Source organism: Octopus sinensis, linkage group LG16 (genome assembly GCF_006345805.1).
Source record: "Octopus sinensis linkage group LG16, ASM634580v1, whole genome shotgun sequence".
Classification (NCBI taxonomy): Eukaryota; Metazoa; Mollusca; class Cephalopoda; order Octopoda; family Octopodidae; genus Octopus; species Octopus sinensis.
Window position 1 is genome coordinate 21534125 of NC_043012.1, and position 20895 is coordinate 21555019.

Consider the following 20895-nt stretch of genomic DNA (forward strand, 5'->3'; position numbering starts at 1 on the left):
ACACGCAGCTGTAGAAACAAAGCCCAAAAATGGGACGCAACATTGGAGGAAGATGTGGTTCTGACCAGTTGAATTCTCTCAAAATGTTCCATCCATGCCAGCATGGATAAGCAGATATAAAATGATGATGTTGATGATGATGACATATATATGTATATATCTATGTATGTGCATATATATATATATATTCCTTTATTTCTTTCAGCCATTTTGACTGCGGCCATGCTGGAGTACCACCTTTAGTTGAGAAAATCGAATCCAGGACTTATTCTTTGTAAGCCTTGTACTTATTCTATCGGTCTCTTTCACTGAAACGCTAAGTTACGGGGACATAAACACACCAGCATCAGTCGTCAAGCGATGTGGGGGGGGGGGGCAAACACATACATATATATATATATATATATATATACACACACACACATATATATATACACAACAGGCTTCTTTCAGATTTTGTCTACCAAATCCACTCACAAGGCTTTGGTCAGCCCAAGGCTATAGCAGAAGACACTTGCCCAACACTTTTGTCAGCCTGGGGCTATAGTAGAAGGCCTAATGTGCTACACAGTGTGACTGAACCCAGAACCATGGGGTTGGAAAGCAAACTTCTTACCACACAGCTAATCTTGAACCAGCTGTCACCTTAACCCTTTCGTTACTGTATTTATTTTGAGATGCTCTGTGTTTCTTTCAATTACTTTAAATATAACAAAGAATTTAGTAAAATAACTTAGTTACCATTCAGATAGTGTTAGGAACATAAATTGTGGCTAAGGTTTGGTGGAAGATTTTAATTCAAAACTTATGAAAACAAGACATTTGTACTCAGAGCCAAGGCTGGTTTCAGCTGGGTTGGTAACGAAAGGGTTAATTAAAGACGACATTTCTCAAACAAATTTATTTGATTACATCTGATCTGCCAGCATGCCATAAGATCTATTCTAGAAGATATGAATGAGGCAAGTGGGGTGGTTGTGGTTATTCAACAATAAACAAAAAGCAAAAAATAATAATAAAAAAAAAAAAAAGAAACCAATGACCTTCTCATATGTTTAGTCCTAGCTTCTTAATCAGTTTAAGCAATCTCCTCTATGGCAACAATGATCTATGCAGACTGTATTTTAATCATAGCAAGATCAAATTCCCAACTTTCCATTTGTATCACCACAAAATTACATGTTTCCATCACTTGACCCATTATTATTTTCCTATGCTGCAAAGTACACAATAGAACTGTTCTTGTTGTTGAGCTCCAGGACATTTTTTTCTCATGATCATAGACATTCTACCTATGACCATCCTGCCTTTTTTTTTTTTTTTTTACACACAAAGTATATACCAAGGGCTACACTTTCTGGTATGCCATTCCATTTTTAAAACCGTAGGGTGAAAGTTAAGAAAGATTTGGCTGCTATTTCTAGCAGGCTGAACGACCAAGTAGAGGCTTCCTTATTAGTCTGTTCTTAATGCAATTGTTTTCTTAATAAGTTGCTGTTTAACCCCAGGTCGACCTTCATCAAGTGAATCAAAATGAAATACCTTCTAGCCATATCTAACCTGTCACTCTGTCATCAATGCATTTCAGGCTACATTATCCTGTATATCCTTCCATTATTACTACAGTAAAGTGTCAGTTTGAAGGGAACTTAGCTGCTATATTTGGCTGACTGACTGAACAAGTTGTACAGATTCCTTCACTGGCTCATACGTAAGACAGTCATTTTAATGGCTTGGTTTTGTTCATATCCAACCCATACAAAATACAGTTTGAGGCAAGCACGATAATTCACATAAAACCCACAAAAAATATTTAACTCAGGGGTCCCCAAACTTCTTAAACCATCCACCCGCTTCATGAAATCCTTGACCCCTCATCGACTCCCAGGCATGTACAAGAAAACAAATAACCAAATAATAGTAATTAAGCAGATGTGCATTTATCGACCCCTTGAATAGTCTCAGTGACCCTCAGGGGTCTATATCAACCACTTTGGAAACTCCTAATTTAACTAACCATCATCATGATATCTGGTTGGAAATAAATATACCTCAAAGGAAGTTTCTATGCCATCATTTGATCCACTAATCTCAAATCTCACTTTTACTAACTTGAAAACAGGAAAGCACACATCAGATAAAATACACCCTAATATCAGAAAGAAAAAAAACAGGGTGGTCACAGCTGAAATATATCTTGGTCATACATCTGCATGATCAACCCTAACCCTAACCCTAAGGGGTCAAACAACAGCAATGATCTTTAAGTGGCATTTTATCTGTTTTAGCTTAGAAGTTTCACAATGAAGAAAGTTCTAAGTAAGGCACAGCTTTAAATAACTGAAGCCTATTTCATGTCATTGTATTAACAGCTGCTACAGTGTCAACAATTTATCATATCTTTCTAAAGGCAAGCAACGTTATGTATGTTTCTGATCAATAGTGCTGATAATAAAGATATTGTTTAGCAAGCCAGTGGTAAGAGCTTCAATTCTTAACAATAGTAGAGATTCAGTTGTAAAGGCTTTGATATCTGGCGGCATGATGTACTTTCTCACCCAACTATAATGCATTTAACTGAAAAAAGACGTTTATCTGATCACTGTGGTTAAGGCTGCAGTTCGTCAGGCTAAAAAAAATTTACCTTCGCTGTGCAACTCATTAAACAAGCAATGGTCATATTCATTACTGAGTCAACTTCCATCACATCATCATCATCAGCAGTTTAATGTTTATGTTTCCATGCTTGCATAGGTCAGACAGAAATCATTGAAGCAGATTCTCTGCAGCTGGATGCCCTTCCTGTCACCAATCCTCAACTGTCTTCAAGCAAGCTAATATTCTGTTATGGCTGGACATGTCCACACAGAAGACATGAAACAAAGCACACTGCTAGAATGACAGTGGCATTCTTTATAACTATCTCATATCATGACAAGGAGACGTAAACATAGATGCCTCTCTCATCATCATCATCATCATCATTAGCGTCCATTTTCCATGCTAGCATGGGTTGGACGGTTCTACTGGGGTCTGTGAAGCCAGAAGGCTTCATCAGGCCCAGTCAAATCTGGCAGTGTTTCTACGGCTGGATGCCCTTCCTAACGCCAACCACTCCGTGAGTGTAGTGGGTGCTTTTTACGTGCCACCCGCACTGGTGCCAGACAGAGCTGGCAAACGGCCACGAACGGATGGTGCTTTTTATGTGCCACCGGCACGAGGGCCAGGCGAGGCTGGCAACGGACACGAAACGGGGCGGTGCTGGCAACGGTCGCGAAACGGAAAGTTCTCTTACATGCCACCGGCACTGGTAACACATCTGCAATTTCCATTGATCGATTTCCATTGATCGATTTCGATTCTGATCCTCACTTGCCTCAATGGGTCTTCACAAGCAGAGTTTCGACATGCCACCGCACTGGTAGCACATCCGCAATTTCCATTGATCGATTTCGATTCTGATCCTCACTTGCCTCAACACGTCTTCACAAGTAGAGTTTTGTGTCCCAAGAAGGGAAGGTATGCATACGTAGGCTGGCTCCATCCCATGTAGAAGGCCACGGGTTGTGGACTCACTTGTCCTGCCGGGTCTTCTCGCGCACAGCACACTTCCAGAGGTCTCGGTCTCTAGTCATTTCCTCAGTGAGACCTAAAGTTCGAAGGTCGTGCTTCACCACCTCGTCCCAGGTTTTCCTGGGTCTGCCTCTTCCACAGGTTCCCTCAACCGCTAGGGTGTGGCACTTTTTCACACAACTATCTTCATCCATTCTCGCCACATGACCATACCAGCGCAAACGTCTCTCTTGCACACCACAACTGATGCTTCTTAGGTCCAGCTTTTCTCTCAAGGTACTTACACTCTGCCGAGTGTGAGTACCGGCATTACACATCCATCGGAGCATACTGGCTTCATTTCTAGTGAGCTTACGCATATCCTCAGCAGTCACGGCCCATGTTTCACTGCCATGTAGCATGGCTGTTCGTACACACGCATCATACAGTCTGCCTTTCACTCTGTGCGAGAGGCCTTTTGTCACCAGCAGAGGTAAGAGCTCTCTGAACTCTGCCCAAGCTATTCTTACTCTAGCAGTTACACTTTCAGCACACCCGCCCCCGCTGCTGACTTGGTCACCTAGGTAACGGAAACTATCAACTATTTCTAGTTTTTCTCCCTGGAAAGTGACGGAAGTTGGTCTCAGAGCATTTTCAGTGTTTATTGTTCCTGAGCATCTGCCACATACAAAAACCATCTTCCTAGTTAGCCTTCCTTTGACATTGCTGCATCTATATATATATATATATATATTAATCAAAATAAAAACATGATGCCAAGGATTCAGCAGTACATATGTTTCGGGCCTTTATTAGACGGATTTACAACAATGCATAATGTGTGTCTATGGCCTTCTTTAGCCGCGCACAATTACTACTTCAAGGACATGTATTACATCAAAAATTCTACGTTGGGGATGCAAATCCTCTCAGTCGCGTACGACATAATGCGGTACCAGCACAAAAATGAAGTGTCCATCCCGTCCTTCTCTCAATGTGTATATATATATATATATATATATAAACACAAGTAAAACACCGCCACGTCCAATGGATGGTGCTGAGTTGTCAAACATTTAAACCAAATTTTCTTAAAACAACTTGTCCGACTGTCCCATTTTGTGGCATTTCAAGCCAGCCGGCTTTTTTTGCGCAAACTGCACGTGCATTTTTCTCGCGTACATGTAGTATCGATTGCATCAGCTGAAGTGCTTACACGTACAAATGCACGTTCCCACGGCTTTATCGATCGCATTCTCACCTGGAATCGATTTTTGTAATTTTTTCAAGACTTATACACGCCCTGACACCATCGGTATCTACATATAAAATTTGAGTGTGCAATTGGATGGAGGATGCCCGAGATCCGAGAAGACACACACACACACAGACAGACCGAATGGATTTTATATAATATATACATACACACACATACACACATATAGTGTAAACTGAGTTAGCAGTTATAGTAACCAACTAAGGGATAAGATATCTGTATGTACTATTGGTATCCATTACCCGTATCCTCATCAGGCATAGGTGTGCAGGCACACTATACACGTAGAGTGCAGGTAACAACAGAATAAACAAGAGTTTATCAGGAAACAAATACAAATAATCAGAAAATGGAGAAAACCTCAGATTAACAGACACATCGATTGGACCACATTTATAGCTTATTTTTTAATAGAAAGCATGACATAACAAACCTTACGGCCATTTCTGCATCCATTGCCAAATACTGTCTACAAAATAATTGTGAAAATAAAATTCATCTTCACAGGACATTCGAAGGTAGAGCTTCTGATATATATATATATATATATATATATATATATATATATATATATTTACACACACACACACGCGCATACACATACACACACATATCTCTGTGTGTGTCTTTTGTGTGTTGTGTTTATACCCCACCACAGCTTGACAATTGCTGTTGGTTTGTTCACAGCCTCGTGACTTAGCAGACCAGCAAAAGACTAACAGAATAAGAACCAGAATTAATAAATATGTGGTGGGTGTGACTTATTCGACTAACCCTTCAAGGTGGGGGCCCCAGCATGGCCACAGTCCAATGAATGAAACAAGTAAAAGACAGAATGTGTAGAATGATAAAGGTCTTGGTACATTTAGAAGAATTAGTAGTTAAGAATTAGTTAACTGGATCATTTTAATCTACTAGATTGATTTTAATAAACCATAAATTTTTCTCTCTTTCTGGCACATTTTGAAATACTAACAACCCTCAGGGGGTATGAGGGACCCATGTTGGTTTTTCTGCACCAGACCCATAGGAGGTAGACAAATTTCTATTAATTCACAACCTACTTTCTAAAAACAGAGACAAACACATTGGATAATGATGTGAGAAGTGATACAGAATGATAAACTGTCAAAGGTGATTTGGCAAAAAGTCAAAATGAATGATGAAGTGATGTGTCTGTAGACAGCAAACCTATCCAACCCATTACAACAAAACTAAAAAAAAAGAAGAACATTATGATGACAACAATGCTGATATATTGATTTCTGAAATGATGACTAAGACATTTTTTTATTCCTTGTTAAAGGAAAGTTTTAAATTGATTGTATGTTACTTGAACATTTATTTAATTTATTCATTGACTAAAATTCTTTCTAATGTTGGCACAAGGCCAGCAATGTTGAGAGGAAGGGGTTAAGTCAATAACATCGACCCTATCCCCCGCCCCGGGTTCAACTGGTACTTTATTTTATTGACCCCCGAAAGGATGAAATGTAAAGTCAACCTCAGTGGTATTTGATCTCACAATGCAAAGAACTGGAAGAAATGCTACTCAGCATTTTGCCAACAGCATGGTAATGATTCTACCAGCTCACTGCCCTTTTATTGACTCTAGAATTATAAAAAAAGACAAGACCGACTTCAACATGATTTGAACACAAAATGTTAAGGATCAGAATCAAATTCTGTAAGGCGTTTAATTGGGTATTATCATCACTGCTATCAGAAATATATTTCTTCAATAAAACTTTGGTATTTAAACCAATCATATCCAGCCCTCTACCTGCTTTATGTTCAGACACAGTCCAGATTTGGCCTCTCATACCTACCCTACAACTGTCATTCTCAAAATAAATAATCACATCATCAAAAGCTTGAAGCTGCGAGATAACACAGGATGAATTGAAAACAATGTGAATAAATGGTTTCAAATTTTGCCACAAAGGCAGCCATTACATCAACCCCATTGTTCAACTGGTACTTAATTTAGCAAACCCAAAAGAATGAAAAGCAAAGTCGACCTCAGCAGAATTTGAACTCAGAACATATTGGCAGACAAAATACCGCTAAGCATTTCGCCCGGCATGCAAACCCTGGTGGAACAAAATCCCATCATAACTGTTGAGGAAAACTAGCAGGGAAACTCAGATTTGGTCGTTCAGCCATTCATCGGCACCTGCATGCCATCAGAAAAATCAGAAAATTAGGTCAATGGGTTCCTCACAAACTGTCTGAGTCTAATCAGGTGCAGAGAGTGAATGTGTACTCTTCTTTGCTGTCATGTCTCACGGATGAACCTTTTTTGGACTGAATAGCAACTGGTGATGAGAAATGGGTCCTCTATAGACATGTCAATCACCAAAGACAGTGGGCAAGGGCAGGAGAAACACCAGCACCCCAGGCTAAAGATGGTCTTCACCCACATAAGGTGTTGTTATCTGTTTGGTTGAATATGAAAGGTTTGGTCCACTTTGAACTTTCGTAAGTCAGTGCCAGAAGAAAAAGACCATCTTTGGTTTCAAGGTGAAAGGTGTTCTTCAATCAGGATAATGCTTGGCCACATACAGTGAGGATGACATTCCAAAGACTGGAGCAGTTTGAATGGGAAATGATGCCCCATCTACCATATTCGCCAGACATTGCCTCATCTGATTATTATTTATTCTGCAGTCTTCAAAATCATTTGGATGGAAAAAATAGGAATTCTGCAGACGAGGTCAGAACAGTACTGGAGGAGTATTTTTGTCACAGACAAGGGAATTTTGGAAAAGGGACCTTGCAAGTTTACCAGATATGTGGAAGAGCATTGTAGAAAAATGAAGGAGAAAATATTTTAGATTAAAAAAGTACTTTGTTTTATCTCAATTCCGAAAAATAAAAGAAGTATAAAAAAAACAGCATTATTTATGGGATGACCCAATAGTACCAGACTAAGATAAGTACCACATTTAATATGATCGCCTAAGTCTCTTAAATGTGGTACCACAACATGGCATCCTTCTTAGTTATGTATGTAACAGCAGTGTTCTCATTCCTAAGTGACAAAATATAATTTCTTTTTATGGACCTATATGTCGCCGTGGTATGAATAACAACTGCAAACAGTACAAAACAGGTCAGAGTAAGAAACAAAGAAGAGAGAGAGAGAAAAGCACATTTTACAAAGAGACCAGTACAAGAAGTATAGAGAGTCTTGTCAATTAAAAACAGGTATTGAGTTTATAAGATATTTCTCTGAATGTTTAGATTTGTTATATATTGATTGATTAGTAAAACAAAGGAATCTCTGCTGGTAAGCACCTGATAAAGTTTGGTCAACACCATCATCATCAGTATTTTAACACTCACTTACCCTTGCTTGCAGGTGTCAGATGGAGTTATTGTGGCAGATTTTCTACGACTGAATGCCTATCCTGTCACCAACCCTCACCTCTTTCTAAGCAAGGTAATATTTCCCCAAGGTGAGACAAATTCTTGCAAAACATTGTAAAGAACAACACTGCTTGTATGACAGTGACACTCATTTACAACTATAAAATGATATAAAGACAAGCAGACACAAACACACACAGATAAATATATATATACTAGCACTATGACCCAGCATTGCTGGGTCATAGTGCTAGTGCATGCATATACAGCTGCGTGCTTGCCCACATACACGCGAGTACTGTCCAAATATCTGACCAATCACATACAGCTAGCTGGCATTCAATTGGCATATCAAGTTTCAGGCACTTTGATTGGGTTTTGAATAGAAAATTCAGAAAAAAGTCACTTCTATTGATTTTTTAATGGCTTTGTGGGGTGACTAGGGAAATGTAAAGACGTGCACGACCACCCTTGGACAGTTTTGAATGACCATAGAAAGTGCAAGCCTTCTAACTGAAAAATTGTGGATTTGTATAAAGGATACACACAGACAGACATTTTGCCATTTATATAAAGAGAGATAAATCAAAGGTAGGACAGAAAGAACAAAACAAGCGGAAATCCAACAAAATACAACATACGGAAAAATAGATGATAACAAACGAGAAACTGGACAAAAACAAGATACACGGGCCATTCACAGCTGATTTCCTTGTCAGTCAGTGTCCAGAAAGTTGTAGCAGTTTTGCGCTTTTTTACCCGAGACCACTCAAATCTGGAAAGCATCAGAGCATTAAGCTTCTGGGAAAAGCATATGAATGTATACAAAAACAAAAACAAGAATGAAACATATATATATATATATATATATATATATGTATGTATGTATATATGATAGGCTTCTTTCAGTTTCCATCTACCAAATCCAAGGGTTTGGTCAATCCAAAGCTATAGCAGCCACAGCAGAAGTCATTTGCCCAAAGTGTCACACAATGGAAATGAATCAAGAACCATGTGGTTAGAAGGCAAACTTCTTACTGTGCGGCCCCACATCTGCACATACAAGCATTCCAGCAGTTGCAACAACAAGGGTTCCAGTTGATCCAATCAACAGCCTGCTGGTGAAATTAACATGAGAGTGGCTGAGTACTCCACAGACATGCGTGCCCTTAATGTAGTGCTAAGGGAAATTCAGCATGACACACAATTTAACAAGACTGGCCCTTTGAAATACAGGTACAACTCATTTTTGCCAGATGACTGGACTGGAGCACTGTGGTCATGCTGGTGCCCTGCCCTGAAGGGTTAATCAATTATAGCAATCCAAATACCTGTTTTGAAGTGTGATACTTATCATATAGTTCTCTGTTTGTTGCACTGTTAAGTTAAGGGACTTTTTCCTCTTTTTTTTTGCAAGCAATTTCAATGTTCCAACGGACATAGAGATTAACACATAGAAGCATACATGGGATGCCAGTCCATTGCAAGGTTACAAGTTAACAGCTGAGTAGAATGGGCCAGTGTGAAATTAACTGTTTTGCTCAAGAACACAATGCAGCTACTGATCTGAAACCATGATCTTGCAATTCTGAGTGCAACACTCCTAATCATTAGGCCAGACACATCACCCGGCTCACCAATAATTGGTGGACCCACGCAGTTGTCGAGTGGTGCCCGCGTGAGTGGAAACGACTACCCGGAAGACCTAAACAATGGTGGAATTATGATTTCAGGAGGACGATTGGGATCACGTGGATGAGAAAGGCACGATCCAGAGAGGAGTGGACAGTGTGCTGTGACCAGCGGTGTCAAATGGACGCCTGACGGACTGGTCGGTCAAGGTGATATATACATCATCATCATCATCGTTTAACGTCCGTTCTCCATGCTAGCATGGGTTGGACGGTTCGACCGGGGATCTGGGAAGCCAGAAGGCTGCACCAGGCTCCAGTCTTATCTGGTAGTGTTTCTACAGCTGGATGCCCTTCCTAACGCCAACCACTCCGTGAGTGTAGTGGGTGCTTTTTACGTGCCACCTGCACAGGTGCCAGGCGAGGCTGGCAATGGCCACGGTCGGATTGGTGTATTTTATGTGCCACCGGCACGGAAGCCAGACGAGGCGGTGCTGGCATCGGCCACGAGTCGGATATATATATACACACATTATATATATATATATATATATAGACATTATATATATATACATATATATATATATAATATATATATATATATATATATATATATATATATACACATTATATATATATATATATATATATATATATATATATATATATATACACACACATTATATATATATATATATATATATATATACACACATTATATATATATATATATACACTACCAACTGATCAGCTGCAACCTTACACACACAGCATGTGTGTGTGTGCAGGTATGAGAGTGTATAGGCATATATGAGTGTGTCTATGTCAAGGTGTCAACCATCTAAATACTAACTAGGTTTGATGTTGTTCAAAATCTGGTGATCAAGAGAGAAATAGTATTTCAACTTTGATAATTTAATAATTTATTTATCCCTTGACCAGGAGAAAAACTTGTGTGTAACCTTTTGAGTGGCCCTAAAACTAAAGGGAGGGAAGAAGAGATCAGGCCCAAATGCTTGCCTCAGTGTGGACTCAGCTAAAAGCACTCAAGGTATCAGGTTGTGGTCTTAAACTAGGAGATAAATTAAGTCTACCAAACAAATAGACCATGGTGAGATTTGAACTCATAACACAAACAACCTGAACAAATACCAGAAGGCATCATCAAATCTGGTATGCTGGTCCACTGCCCGAAAGCAGAGCTTTACTAATCAATGCAAGAAGAATGAAGGGTAAAGTTAACCTTGGCAAGATTTGAATAGTAAACACAAGGAATGGAAATGAAGAGTACAAAGCATTTTGTCTGGCATTCTAACAACAGCAGGGGTACAGTAAGTCTGCTTGACCTCTATATATTACTGGTATTTGAAATGTAGGTACAAGCATAGCTGTATGGTTAAGAAGCTTGCATCCCAATCAAGTTACCCCTTGAGTTCAGTCCCACTGTGTAGCACCTTGGAAAAATGTCTTCTATTATAGCCTTGGGCTTAGAGAAGCCTTGTGAATGAATTTGGAAGACAGAAACTGATAGAAGCCCATTTTATAAGTAGACATAAACATATGTGGGTGTGCTTGTCTTAACATTATGTGATGGTTGTAAATGAACATCACTATCATACAAGTGATGTTTGTTTGTTTACTGTCTTCCATGCTTGAAAACAGATGAGGGCTGGTGACATGAAGAGCATTCAGCTGTAGAAAATCTGTCTCAACAAATTCCATCTGACACATGCAAGCAACAGTTGACATTAGATGATGATGATGTCCTCAATCCCCAGAGGAACAAAGACAAGATAACATAAAAGAAAGTTTAAACAGTAGGAAGCCGTCTCAGGCAGCAAGTTAGATTTGACTCACTTGCAGATTGAGAACTTCTGTCATTTTATAATTACAACAGAAAATCATATGAACTAATTTTTACAGCTGAAACAATCTTAATAGCAACTTGTCTGAAGCTGTCTCTCTTTCTATAACACAAAACTTAATGCTTTGGTGTTCATATTTTCAATTAAAACTTTGTCATAATTTTATTTCTGAATCCTTCTTTTATGTCCCGAACACCAACTCATTAATAGAAGTTAGTCATTTTACTAAATTCTTCCAGACTTGATTATTTTCGACATTAATGGAAAGCACATCGGCAGTGTATTTCATTAGCAATCTGGTTAGGAAGTTGTAAACAAGACAGACGTCTGTAACATAATGAAGAGACACTATTTACTAACAACTCAGGACACCTTTGAACAGTGATCCTCAAGCACTGCACAGTAAGCAGTATCTAAAGTGCTCTGCAGATTTTGAAAAATATCATTTAACTCTTTCATTGCCATAGTTGACTTTTATTTACACTGGACAGTATAATACTCTTTACTCTTTTACTCGTTTCAGTCATTTGACTGCGGCCATGCTGGAGCACCGCCTTTAGTCGAGCAAATCGACCCCGGGACTTATTCTTTGTAAGCCAGTACTTATTCTATCGGTCTCTTTTGCCGAACCGCTAAGTGACGGGGACGTAAACACACCAGCATCGGTTGTCAAGCAATGCTAGGGGGACAAACACACACACACATACATATATATATATATATATATATATATATATATATATATATATATACACACACATAGATACGATGGGCTTCTTTCAGTTTCCATCTACCAAATCCACTCACAAGGCATTGGTCGGCCCGGGGCTATAGCAGAAGACACTTGCCCAAGATGCCACGCAGTGGGACTGAACCCGGAACCATGTGGTTGGTTAGCAAGCTACTTACCACACAGCCACTCCTGCTTACTTTTTCTGTATAAATTTACTAAAATCATTAAATGGTTAACCACTTTTTGAAGTCTGACGTTCCTTCTGGTAAACATGGTCCAGGCCATATTTTACATTGCTTGGAGTTTCTACCTATCGCAATGGAGCACCATTGACATACATAGGGATATGGATATTCCTGACTGCAAAAAATGTAATGATATGGATAATCTTAATTGTATGTTTTTATTTCTGTCTGTTTATTACTAGGCACTATTTTAAGCTTGTCATACTGTTCACGCCAATTTCGAACATTGGTTTTATAAGGTTGTCCCAAAAGTTCGTAGAAAGTCTTGGAAAATAATGGTCTTTATTTTGAGGAATAATTTTTGCTGTTTTTGTTAGTACTTGGCGAGTAAAAATTCAATTTTCGCAAGTGTTTACGAACTTTTGGGACAACCTAATATTAACATTAAAATGCCTTCCAGCAGCTCTATTGCCACATTCAAATGCATATTCAACATATTTAATTTCTCCTTTGCAGTAAATGATTCATAATTTCTACCCATACTGACAATAACAGTAATGACAAATGACAAATTTTAAAGTAAGCTTGATATTTTATAAGTGTAAAAGGGATTAAAATTTCAATAGTCCATACTACAGGTCCCGACAAGAATAAGCGGTAAAGAATTCTGTTTACATAATTAGTTTGATCGGTCACCTTCCTCTGTCGGTTGAATAAAGTGTCATCCAAGCTGATGTTTATTGGTAATTAAACTTAATTTGCAACACCTGTGCATATTTATCAGCTTTGTTTTCTGTTGATAATTCTTATCAACAACTTTTCCTATGATCATGATTTGAGAGACATACAGCAGTATGCTAAAGATCGGACATAATCTCTTGTGGGCAAGAAATGTAAAATAAAGTTTATTATAAACAACGTGATACCTGTTAAACAGAAATTATTTTTATTTAATGAAAATTTAATAAAATCTAATCATAAGTAAGTGAAATTATGCTAAATACAACTAAATTGAAAACCTTTTTCCCCCGACTATATCAGCAATTCTGAAAACTTTTGGGTGTGAATTTTACATGAGCAGAAGCTTGTTTTAACAAATTTTATCCTGAAAATCACCTGCGCAAATTACATAGGTGTGCAAATTACATGGGTTTTTATGGTATATATATATATATATATATATATTTATATATGCATGTATATATACATGTAGATGTCGGTACGTACATATATGTTTGTATGATTGCATATATTTTATTTATTACACTATATATATATATATATGTAACACATACACACACAATAGGTTTCTTTCAGTTTCTGCTTACCACTTCCATTCCCATGGCTTTGGTCAGCCCAGGGCTGTAGTAGAAGACACTTGCATAAGGTGTCAGGCAGTGGAACTAAGACCAAAACTACATGGTCGGGAAGCAGACTTCCTACCACACCCATGCCTGTACCTACAACTTTTAAAAGCTGGTTCTTATTTTATCTGAACTAAAAATGGTAGTTTGTGTGGCCCCTTAAGATCAATCAGGCAAACACAAGTCGTTACACAAAATATAAAAAGAGTTTGTATTCTTATGGAATGCTATCTATAACTATGGTTGAATCTAAGGGCAGAAAGTGTTCGATAATGACCATCATCATCATGGTCAAGATAAAGCACTGCCAAAGGTATTATAAGTGGCCTTTCAAATTAATGGAGCACTTCCAACAGAAGACATGGAACTAAACTAGACTCCAACTTGCATACTGAAATTCATAATCAACACTAAATTATTAATTTTTCCTGTCTAAAAACGTACAATTACTAGCATGGAACACTGCTGTTACTTTTCCTCCCTCTCTCTCTCTATTGGAAAAAAATACCATTAAGAATGGTATGATGCGACTTCAGGGAAATTTTGGTTGTTATTTCTATTTTTTCTTCAGGGATTACATAGGGCAAGGATAGGAAATCTTGTTTATTAGTAGAACTTGAATGATTTTAATAGCATCTCGCCTAGGTTACCTCTGTTTCTGTAACACTACAGTATGTACGTATGTATGCATGTATGTATATTATATGAATATGTTAAGTGGATAGGTTTCATCTACCACTTTCATTCAAAGAGCATTGGTCGGCCCAAGGCCATAATAGAAGACACTTGGCCAAAGATACTATACAGGTGGACTGAACCCAAGACTACATGGTTGTGAAGTGAACATCTTAACCACACAGCCATGCTTGCACCTGGATGACCAACAAGATTGGGATACTGACCAAATGTTCAGAACTAAAACGGTAATTTTCTTTTTAATGTCAGTTTCTTAAAGCCCAGCAAGAGATTTAAACTTAGCACTGAAAGCTAATGAAACAGTCATCATCGTTATCACCATTCAATGTCCATCTTCCAAACTGGTAGAGGTCGGACAGTTCGATCAAATCCACAAAGCTGCATTGTGCTCCGTGTCAACTTTGACAAGGTTTCTATGGGTAGATGCCTTTCATAATGCCAACCACTTCACAATGTGTACTGGGTGTGGTTTTCATGCCACAGACACAAGAGGGGTTGTCGAGTACTTGCAAGAAAGGAAGGAACAAGCAAAAGGAGGAGGACCCTTCTCAATCAAACATGGGTGGTGGAGAGAATTTGAGAGGATGAAGAGGTCATTTTATGCCAGAGATAAGCAGCATGGCTTCCCTGAATTTATATAAAGATCAAATAGAAATTGTAATTGTGATACCTGTGCCGGTGGCACGTAAAAAGCACCATCCAAACGTGGCCGATGCCAGCGCCGCCTTGACTGGCTTCTGTGCCGGTGGCATGTAAAAAGCACCAACCGATTGTGGCTGCTGCCAGCCTCCCCTGGCACCTGTGCCGGTGTCACGTAAAAAGCACCCACTACACTCACGGAGTTGTTGGCTTTAGGAAGAGCATCCAGCTGGAGAAAAACAGCCAGATCAGACTGGAGCCTGATGCAGCCTCCTGGCTTCCCAGACCCCGGTCGAACCGTCCAACCCATGCTAGCATGGAAAACAGATGTTAAACGATGATGATGATGGGAAAGAGTATCTAGGAAAAAGACAAAATGGTAGTGGTGGGGTGCTAGAGTGAAACCCCCATTTATGAGACCTCATTCATACGGAGAAAAATAATGAACCTTTAGTAATACAAATAATTGACAAGGCAGCATGTCGTCTATTTAGTGGCATTTTGTCCATGTTTACATTCTGAGTTCAAATTCCGCCGAGTTTGACTTTGCCTTTCATCCTTTTGGGGTCGATAAATACTGGGGGGTGGGGTCGATGTAATTGACTTACCAACTACTCAGAAATTACTAGCCTTGTGCCAAAATTCGAACCCATTATTACAAACTCATAGTTTGGAAATATATTAGAATTACTGTATTGGTGTTAAGACTTTAAACTATTCTTTTCAAATGGGTTTTTCATATTCTCCTTCGGTAAGCAAGTTTGGCAGTTAGACTTGTGTACAGAGGGATTAACAATGTCCAGATGCAATGCTTCTCACACAGAAGAATGAAAGAATAAAATAACTACACATAGACTGTATGTGGCATTAATTTATAAATAGCTAAATATAACTACTAAATGAATATGGCACACTGGCTGTTTTCAAATGCCAATGTAGAAATATTATTGGGTTAATATTCTATTCAAATGCTATGAAATACAATATTGAAAAGCTGAAGAGAATTATAGGACAGCAAGCAATCAAGTATGAGTGATTGATTAATTGAATATTGAAAATTTCGACTATTTGATATAAAAAGTATCACCGAGATTATTATTTGGCCAGCTTTCATGAAGAGAGATTATTATTATTATTATTTAGCAAATTGAGAGGGGTCGGTGACAGATGGCTACAACACAGACTTATAGAACAAATGCTAATGGTTTGTAATGATATATGTGTGTGTGTGTGCGTGCATAAGTCTGGGTATACGTGCATGTATGTGTGCTTGTGTGTCTGTCTGTCTGTCTGTATGTATGTATGTATGTAACAACTGACGAGGAAGATACTTCAACATAAAAATCACCACCGACGATTTAGTAAATTAAATTACTTGAGTTTATTTTTTCATTACATACGCATACACAGCCATTAACAACTGCCTCAACATCCTTTATTTTATTATATTTTCACTAACTCGACCTGTAAATTTCTCAAAGCTAACTCTGGGCTTGCCCGAATTCTGTCTCGACGTTAGATTTGAGTTACTGGTCCGGTATGAGCACTTAATTGTCATTTTCTAAACATTAACCTTTTCTATTATATGCCTATTTTGACGTATCTTATACTAATTATATGCGTGTGTGTGTACATACATACATACATACATACATACAATGTACGTATAATGTTGTTGTTTTTTATTATACAAGGAAACGGTCGGCTGACGGCGTACGTACACTGTCCACGTTTTCTTTGTAAAAAAAGAATAAGTACTCTTTAAAAGAAATAACGAGTAATCTTTGAGTTTAATGTTGACTTGTTTTTATAAATGTTAACTTCACACGGAAACATCACGTTTACATTACGCCCTTGACAAGAACATCACAACTTCTCCCAAATATTTGTTCGTACAGCAGTCAAACAGGAAATTCATCGGCCTCTTTGCTTCCTGAGTCAGAAGACGGACGGAATTTTGGGCAAATGCAAGAATGAACGATCCAGAGAATCGTAAATATAGATATAAAATCCAACCGTATCACAAGTGATCGATTTTTCGATTGCTTCTTTAAAAAAGGAATAATAACTCTTGGCTAGTGTGAAGATTATATTAATATCGTCAGATTATTAAGGCCATCGTAGACAATGTCACGATTATTATTAGCGAGCTAAGAAAGGCCTTTTATACGTGGTCACTCAACTTGCTAGAAATGGCAGTCAGATTTCTCTCAAATCTCACCCTACTGTCTTTAAAAAGAATGTAGTACACCCTGAATAATGTAGTGTTAGTTACACTGTTTGAAGAAAGGATGAGTTGCCACGGTTGGAATAGCTCGAATATTGTTGAAAAACAAATGTTCGAGCTATTCCAAGGGTTAAATAACAAACATATGACTATCATTATTACTATTATCGTTGTCAGTATTATCATATTAACTCAGGGGTCGACTTCGTCTTTCATTCTTCTCGGAGAGGGCGGGTGGAGAGTTAGATCAAAAACTAAGTACCAGTAATATCTTAATGTCGAGCGATATAATATAATTGGTGATGATAGTCTTGCTTCTGCAAACATTTCAGTCTTATGCTAAGTCATAAACTAATTCATTATTATTATTATTATTATTACTCGTCATTAGTGGCAGTAGCTGTTTATTAAATACTAAATCATCAATCTCTAAAATGACAAATCAAGAAAATTACATTATTATTATTATTATTATTATTATTATTTGTCATTTCATGTTGTTATTATGCAAGCCCTTGTGGCCAATAAAAGAATTAATTATTATTATCATTATTTGTCATTTCCTGTTGTTTTTATGCAAGCCCTTTTGGCCAATAAAAGAATTAATTATTATTATTATTATTTGTCATTTCCTGTTGTTTTTTATGTAAGCCCTTTTGGCCAATAAAAGAATTAATTATTATCATTATTATTATTATTATTTGTCATTTCATGTTGTTATTATGCAAGCCCTTGTGGCCAATAAAAGAATTAATTATTATTATTATTATTATTATTATTTGTCATTTCATGTTGTTATTATGTAAGCCCTTGTGGCCAATAAAAGAATTAATTATTATTATTATTATTATTATTTGTCATTTCATGGCCAAAAAAATAATTAATTATCATTATTATTATTAATAACACATACACGCAGACAGACAGACTGGGGCTCTGTTGTTCCCTTTTCTTTCCTTTTGAGAGACACACCTATTTAGTTCTCTCCCAACATTTTTTTTTTTTCTCAGTTCAACATAAAAAAAATAAAAAAACGCTCCTCTCATCGAGGCCATCACGAGCTTATAGTAAATGTATGCGATCAGTTTGGTAGTTTTCTCAGTTATCATTATTATCATTATTATTATTATCATTATTATTATTATTAATAAAAATCATAGAATTATGGCAGTAAGCTTACCTGGACTACGCATGTTGTATTGGCTCTGCATCGCGACGATGTATTTGTGAAGATTGCTCTTTGTTTCACTGTATTTCTTTCTTTTTTTGTTTTTTGGGGTTTTATTTGTTTCTTATCGGCTGTTAACAGTCGCTATGTGAAAGATTTAAGTAGGAATCATTCATTAGACCATTTATCAGTGTCTAAAAAGTAGTGGCTTTTTGCTGAAAAAACTACGTGGCGATAACGTGGGGACTTGTGATAAATAGAACACAGACGATACAGACGAAGCGACCAATGACGATGCCGCTTACAAACACCGTCCTTGGAATTCAGCCAATCAACTAAGCTCTCTTAATCGTCTACGAACGTTTGGTTATAAGTAAACCAGAGTTAACTCCCATGAGTATGTAATGACAATTTGTTCATAGAAGTCCTGCATTCACGGGCACTTTAACCGGTTGAGTGCACTTTGTTGTATAATACGACTAAAAAAGACACTTTCTTTATAAAGTGTCTTGGATGTAGACGTGGAATAAACAAACTACAGCTTAGGGCCTCAAAATAATTTATTTATAGACATGTATGTTTTCAATTTTTGTGAGATCTTTAAGCGTAATTTTTTTTTTTTAATCATGAACCTCTATCTTTCATAGCTTAGATCCTCTATAAGGGCGATCTTTCGTCTCTAGTAGACCTCTCCGTCGATTTCCGTAAAAATTTTTTTTTTTGTTTTTACATATGGGCTTGCGGGAACTTTTGAAGTAATATACATACATATACACATACACCGAGTAAAAAATTTCAGTTATCTCTTTCTTTCACACATTACTCTGTCTCTTCACACACACTAACAGAAGCACTTCACTTACACAACATACTGTCTGTCTCCCACACCCCATCAAACACACGCACACACATATACATCAATGCTTCACATGCACGGTAACTTAAAAAGAACTTCCCTCGTCATACAATCGCTTTCTCTTAGTCTCTTTCGCTCTCATTACTTCAAAAGTTCCCGCAAGCCCATATGTAAAAAAAAAAATTTTTTTACGGAAATCGACGGAAAGGTCTACTAGAGACGAAAGATTGCCCTAAGTTTAAATCGTATGCTTGGCCGAGTTATTAGGATTGTCGATCCGCTGGTTGAAAGCCTGCTGTGAACAGTTGAATTTTTACATTAGGCATTCGTCCTTATTTACATTTTCCGTTGTAGCAGAGTGTCGAGTTCAAAGCTTCGCAACAGACTGACATGTTCCCCAAGCGTTTAGGAAACCTTGCAGAAAGTCCAGTCATACCTACAATGCTGAATGGTTTTCGGTAACATACACAGCTCAGACTTTTGTGGAAAAGGCAACTGGAATAAAGTTCATTCGACAGCTCTCTCTTTCTCTCTCTCTCCAAACACACACACTGTGATTAAAGTTTTGCTTCCCAACCACATGGTTTCGTGTTCAATTCCACTACGTGGTACCTTGGTTTAGTACTTTATACTGTAGCCTCAAGCAGACCAAAGCCTTGTGAGTGAATTTGGTAGACGAAAATTGAAAAAAACCAAGGCCGGTTTATGGGATTACATTTGGTTTCACGTCTATAAAGCGCTTTGCTTTACGGCGTATCATCAGATCCCAAAACCTGTTGGCTTAAGGCCTCTTTAGCGAGTTGCTTCTCTAGACGTAAAACCAAAGATAATTCCATAAACCGGCCTACTCTAACTTCATATCATACACTGCTCTATAACTTAGATTGTGCTTCTTTTTCGGATTTATGTTCTGCCGACGATATATTTATATATACATATATATATATATATATATATTATATATATATATATATATATAGAGAGAGAGAGAGAGAGAGAGAGAGAGAATGTGTGTGTGTGTGTGCGCACGCGTGTTTAGCCTTGCGTTTCTGTTTCTCCCTGCAACCGCTAGGCAACTGCTGTTGGTTGCTTACGTTCCCGTAACGTAGCGGTTCGGCAAAAGTCACCGATAGGAAAAGTACGAGACCTAAACTCTTTAAGGCGTTGCCCCAGCATGATCTCAATCCAAGGCGTAGCTGTGTGGTAAGAAGCTTGCTTCCCAACCGCATGGGTTCCAGGTTCAGTTCCACTGCACGGCACCTTGGGCAAGTGTCTTTTACTATAGCCTCGCGCCGACCAAAGCCTTGTAAGTAGATTTGGTAGACAGGAAC

General features: G+C 37.9%; 1 protein-coding gene across 1 annotated transcript in view; it reads right to left on the minus strand.

The window, feature by feature from the left end:
- Positions 1-18978, minus strand: part of LOC115220498 (mucin-5AC) — a 46817-nt gene extending 27839 nt beyond the window's left edge. Inside the window, exon 1 of the mRNA XM_029790631.2 lies at positions 18721-18978. Within this exon, the coding sequence (XP_029646491.1) occupies positions 18721-18751 (31 nt within the window). The 5' untranslated portion in view covers positions 18752-18978. The remainder of the gene's footprint in view (positions 1-18720) is intronic.
- Positions 18979-20895: the final 1917 nt, after the last annotated feature.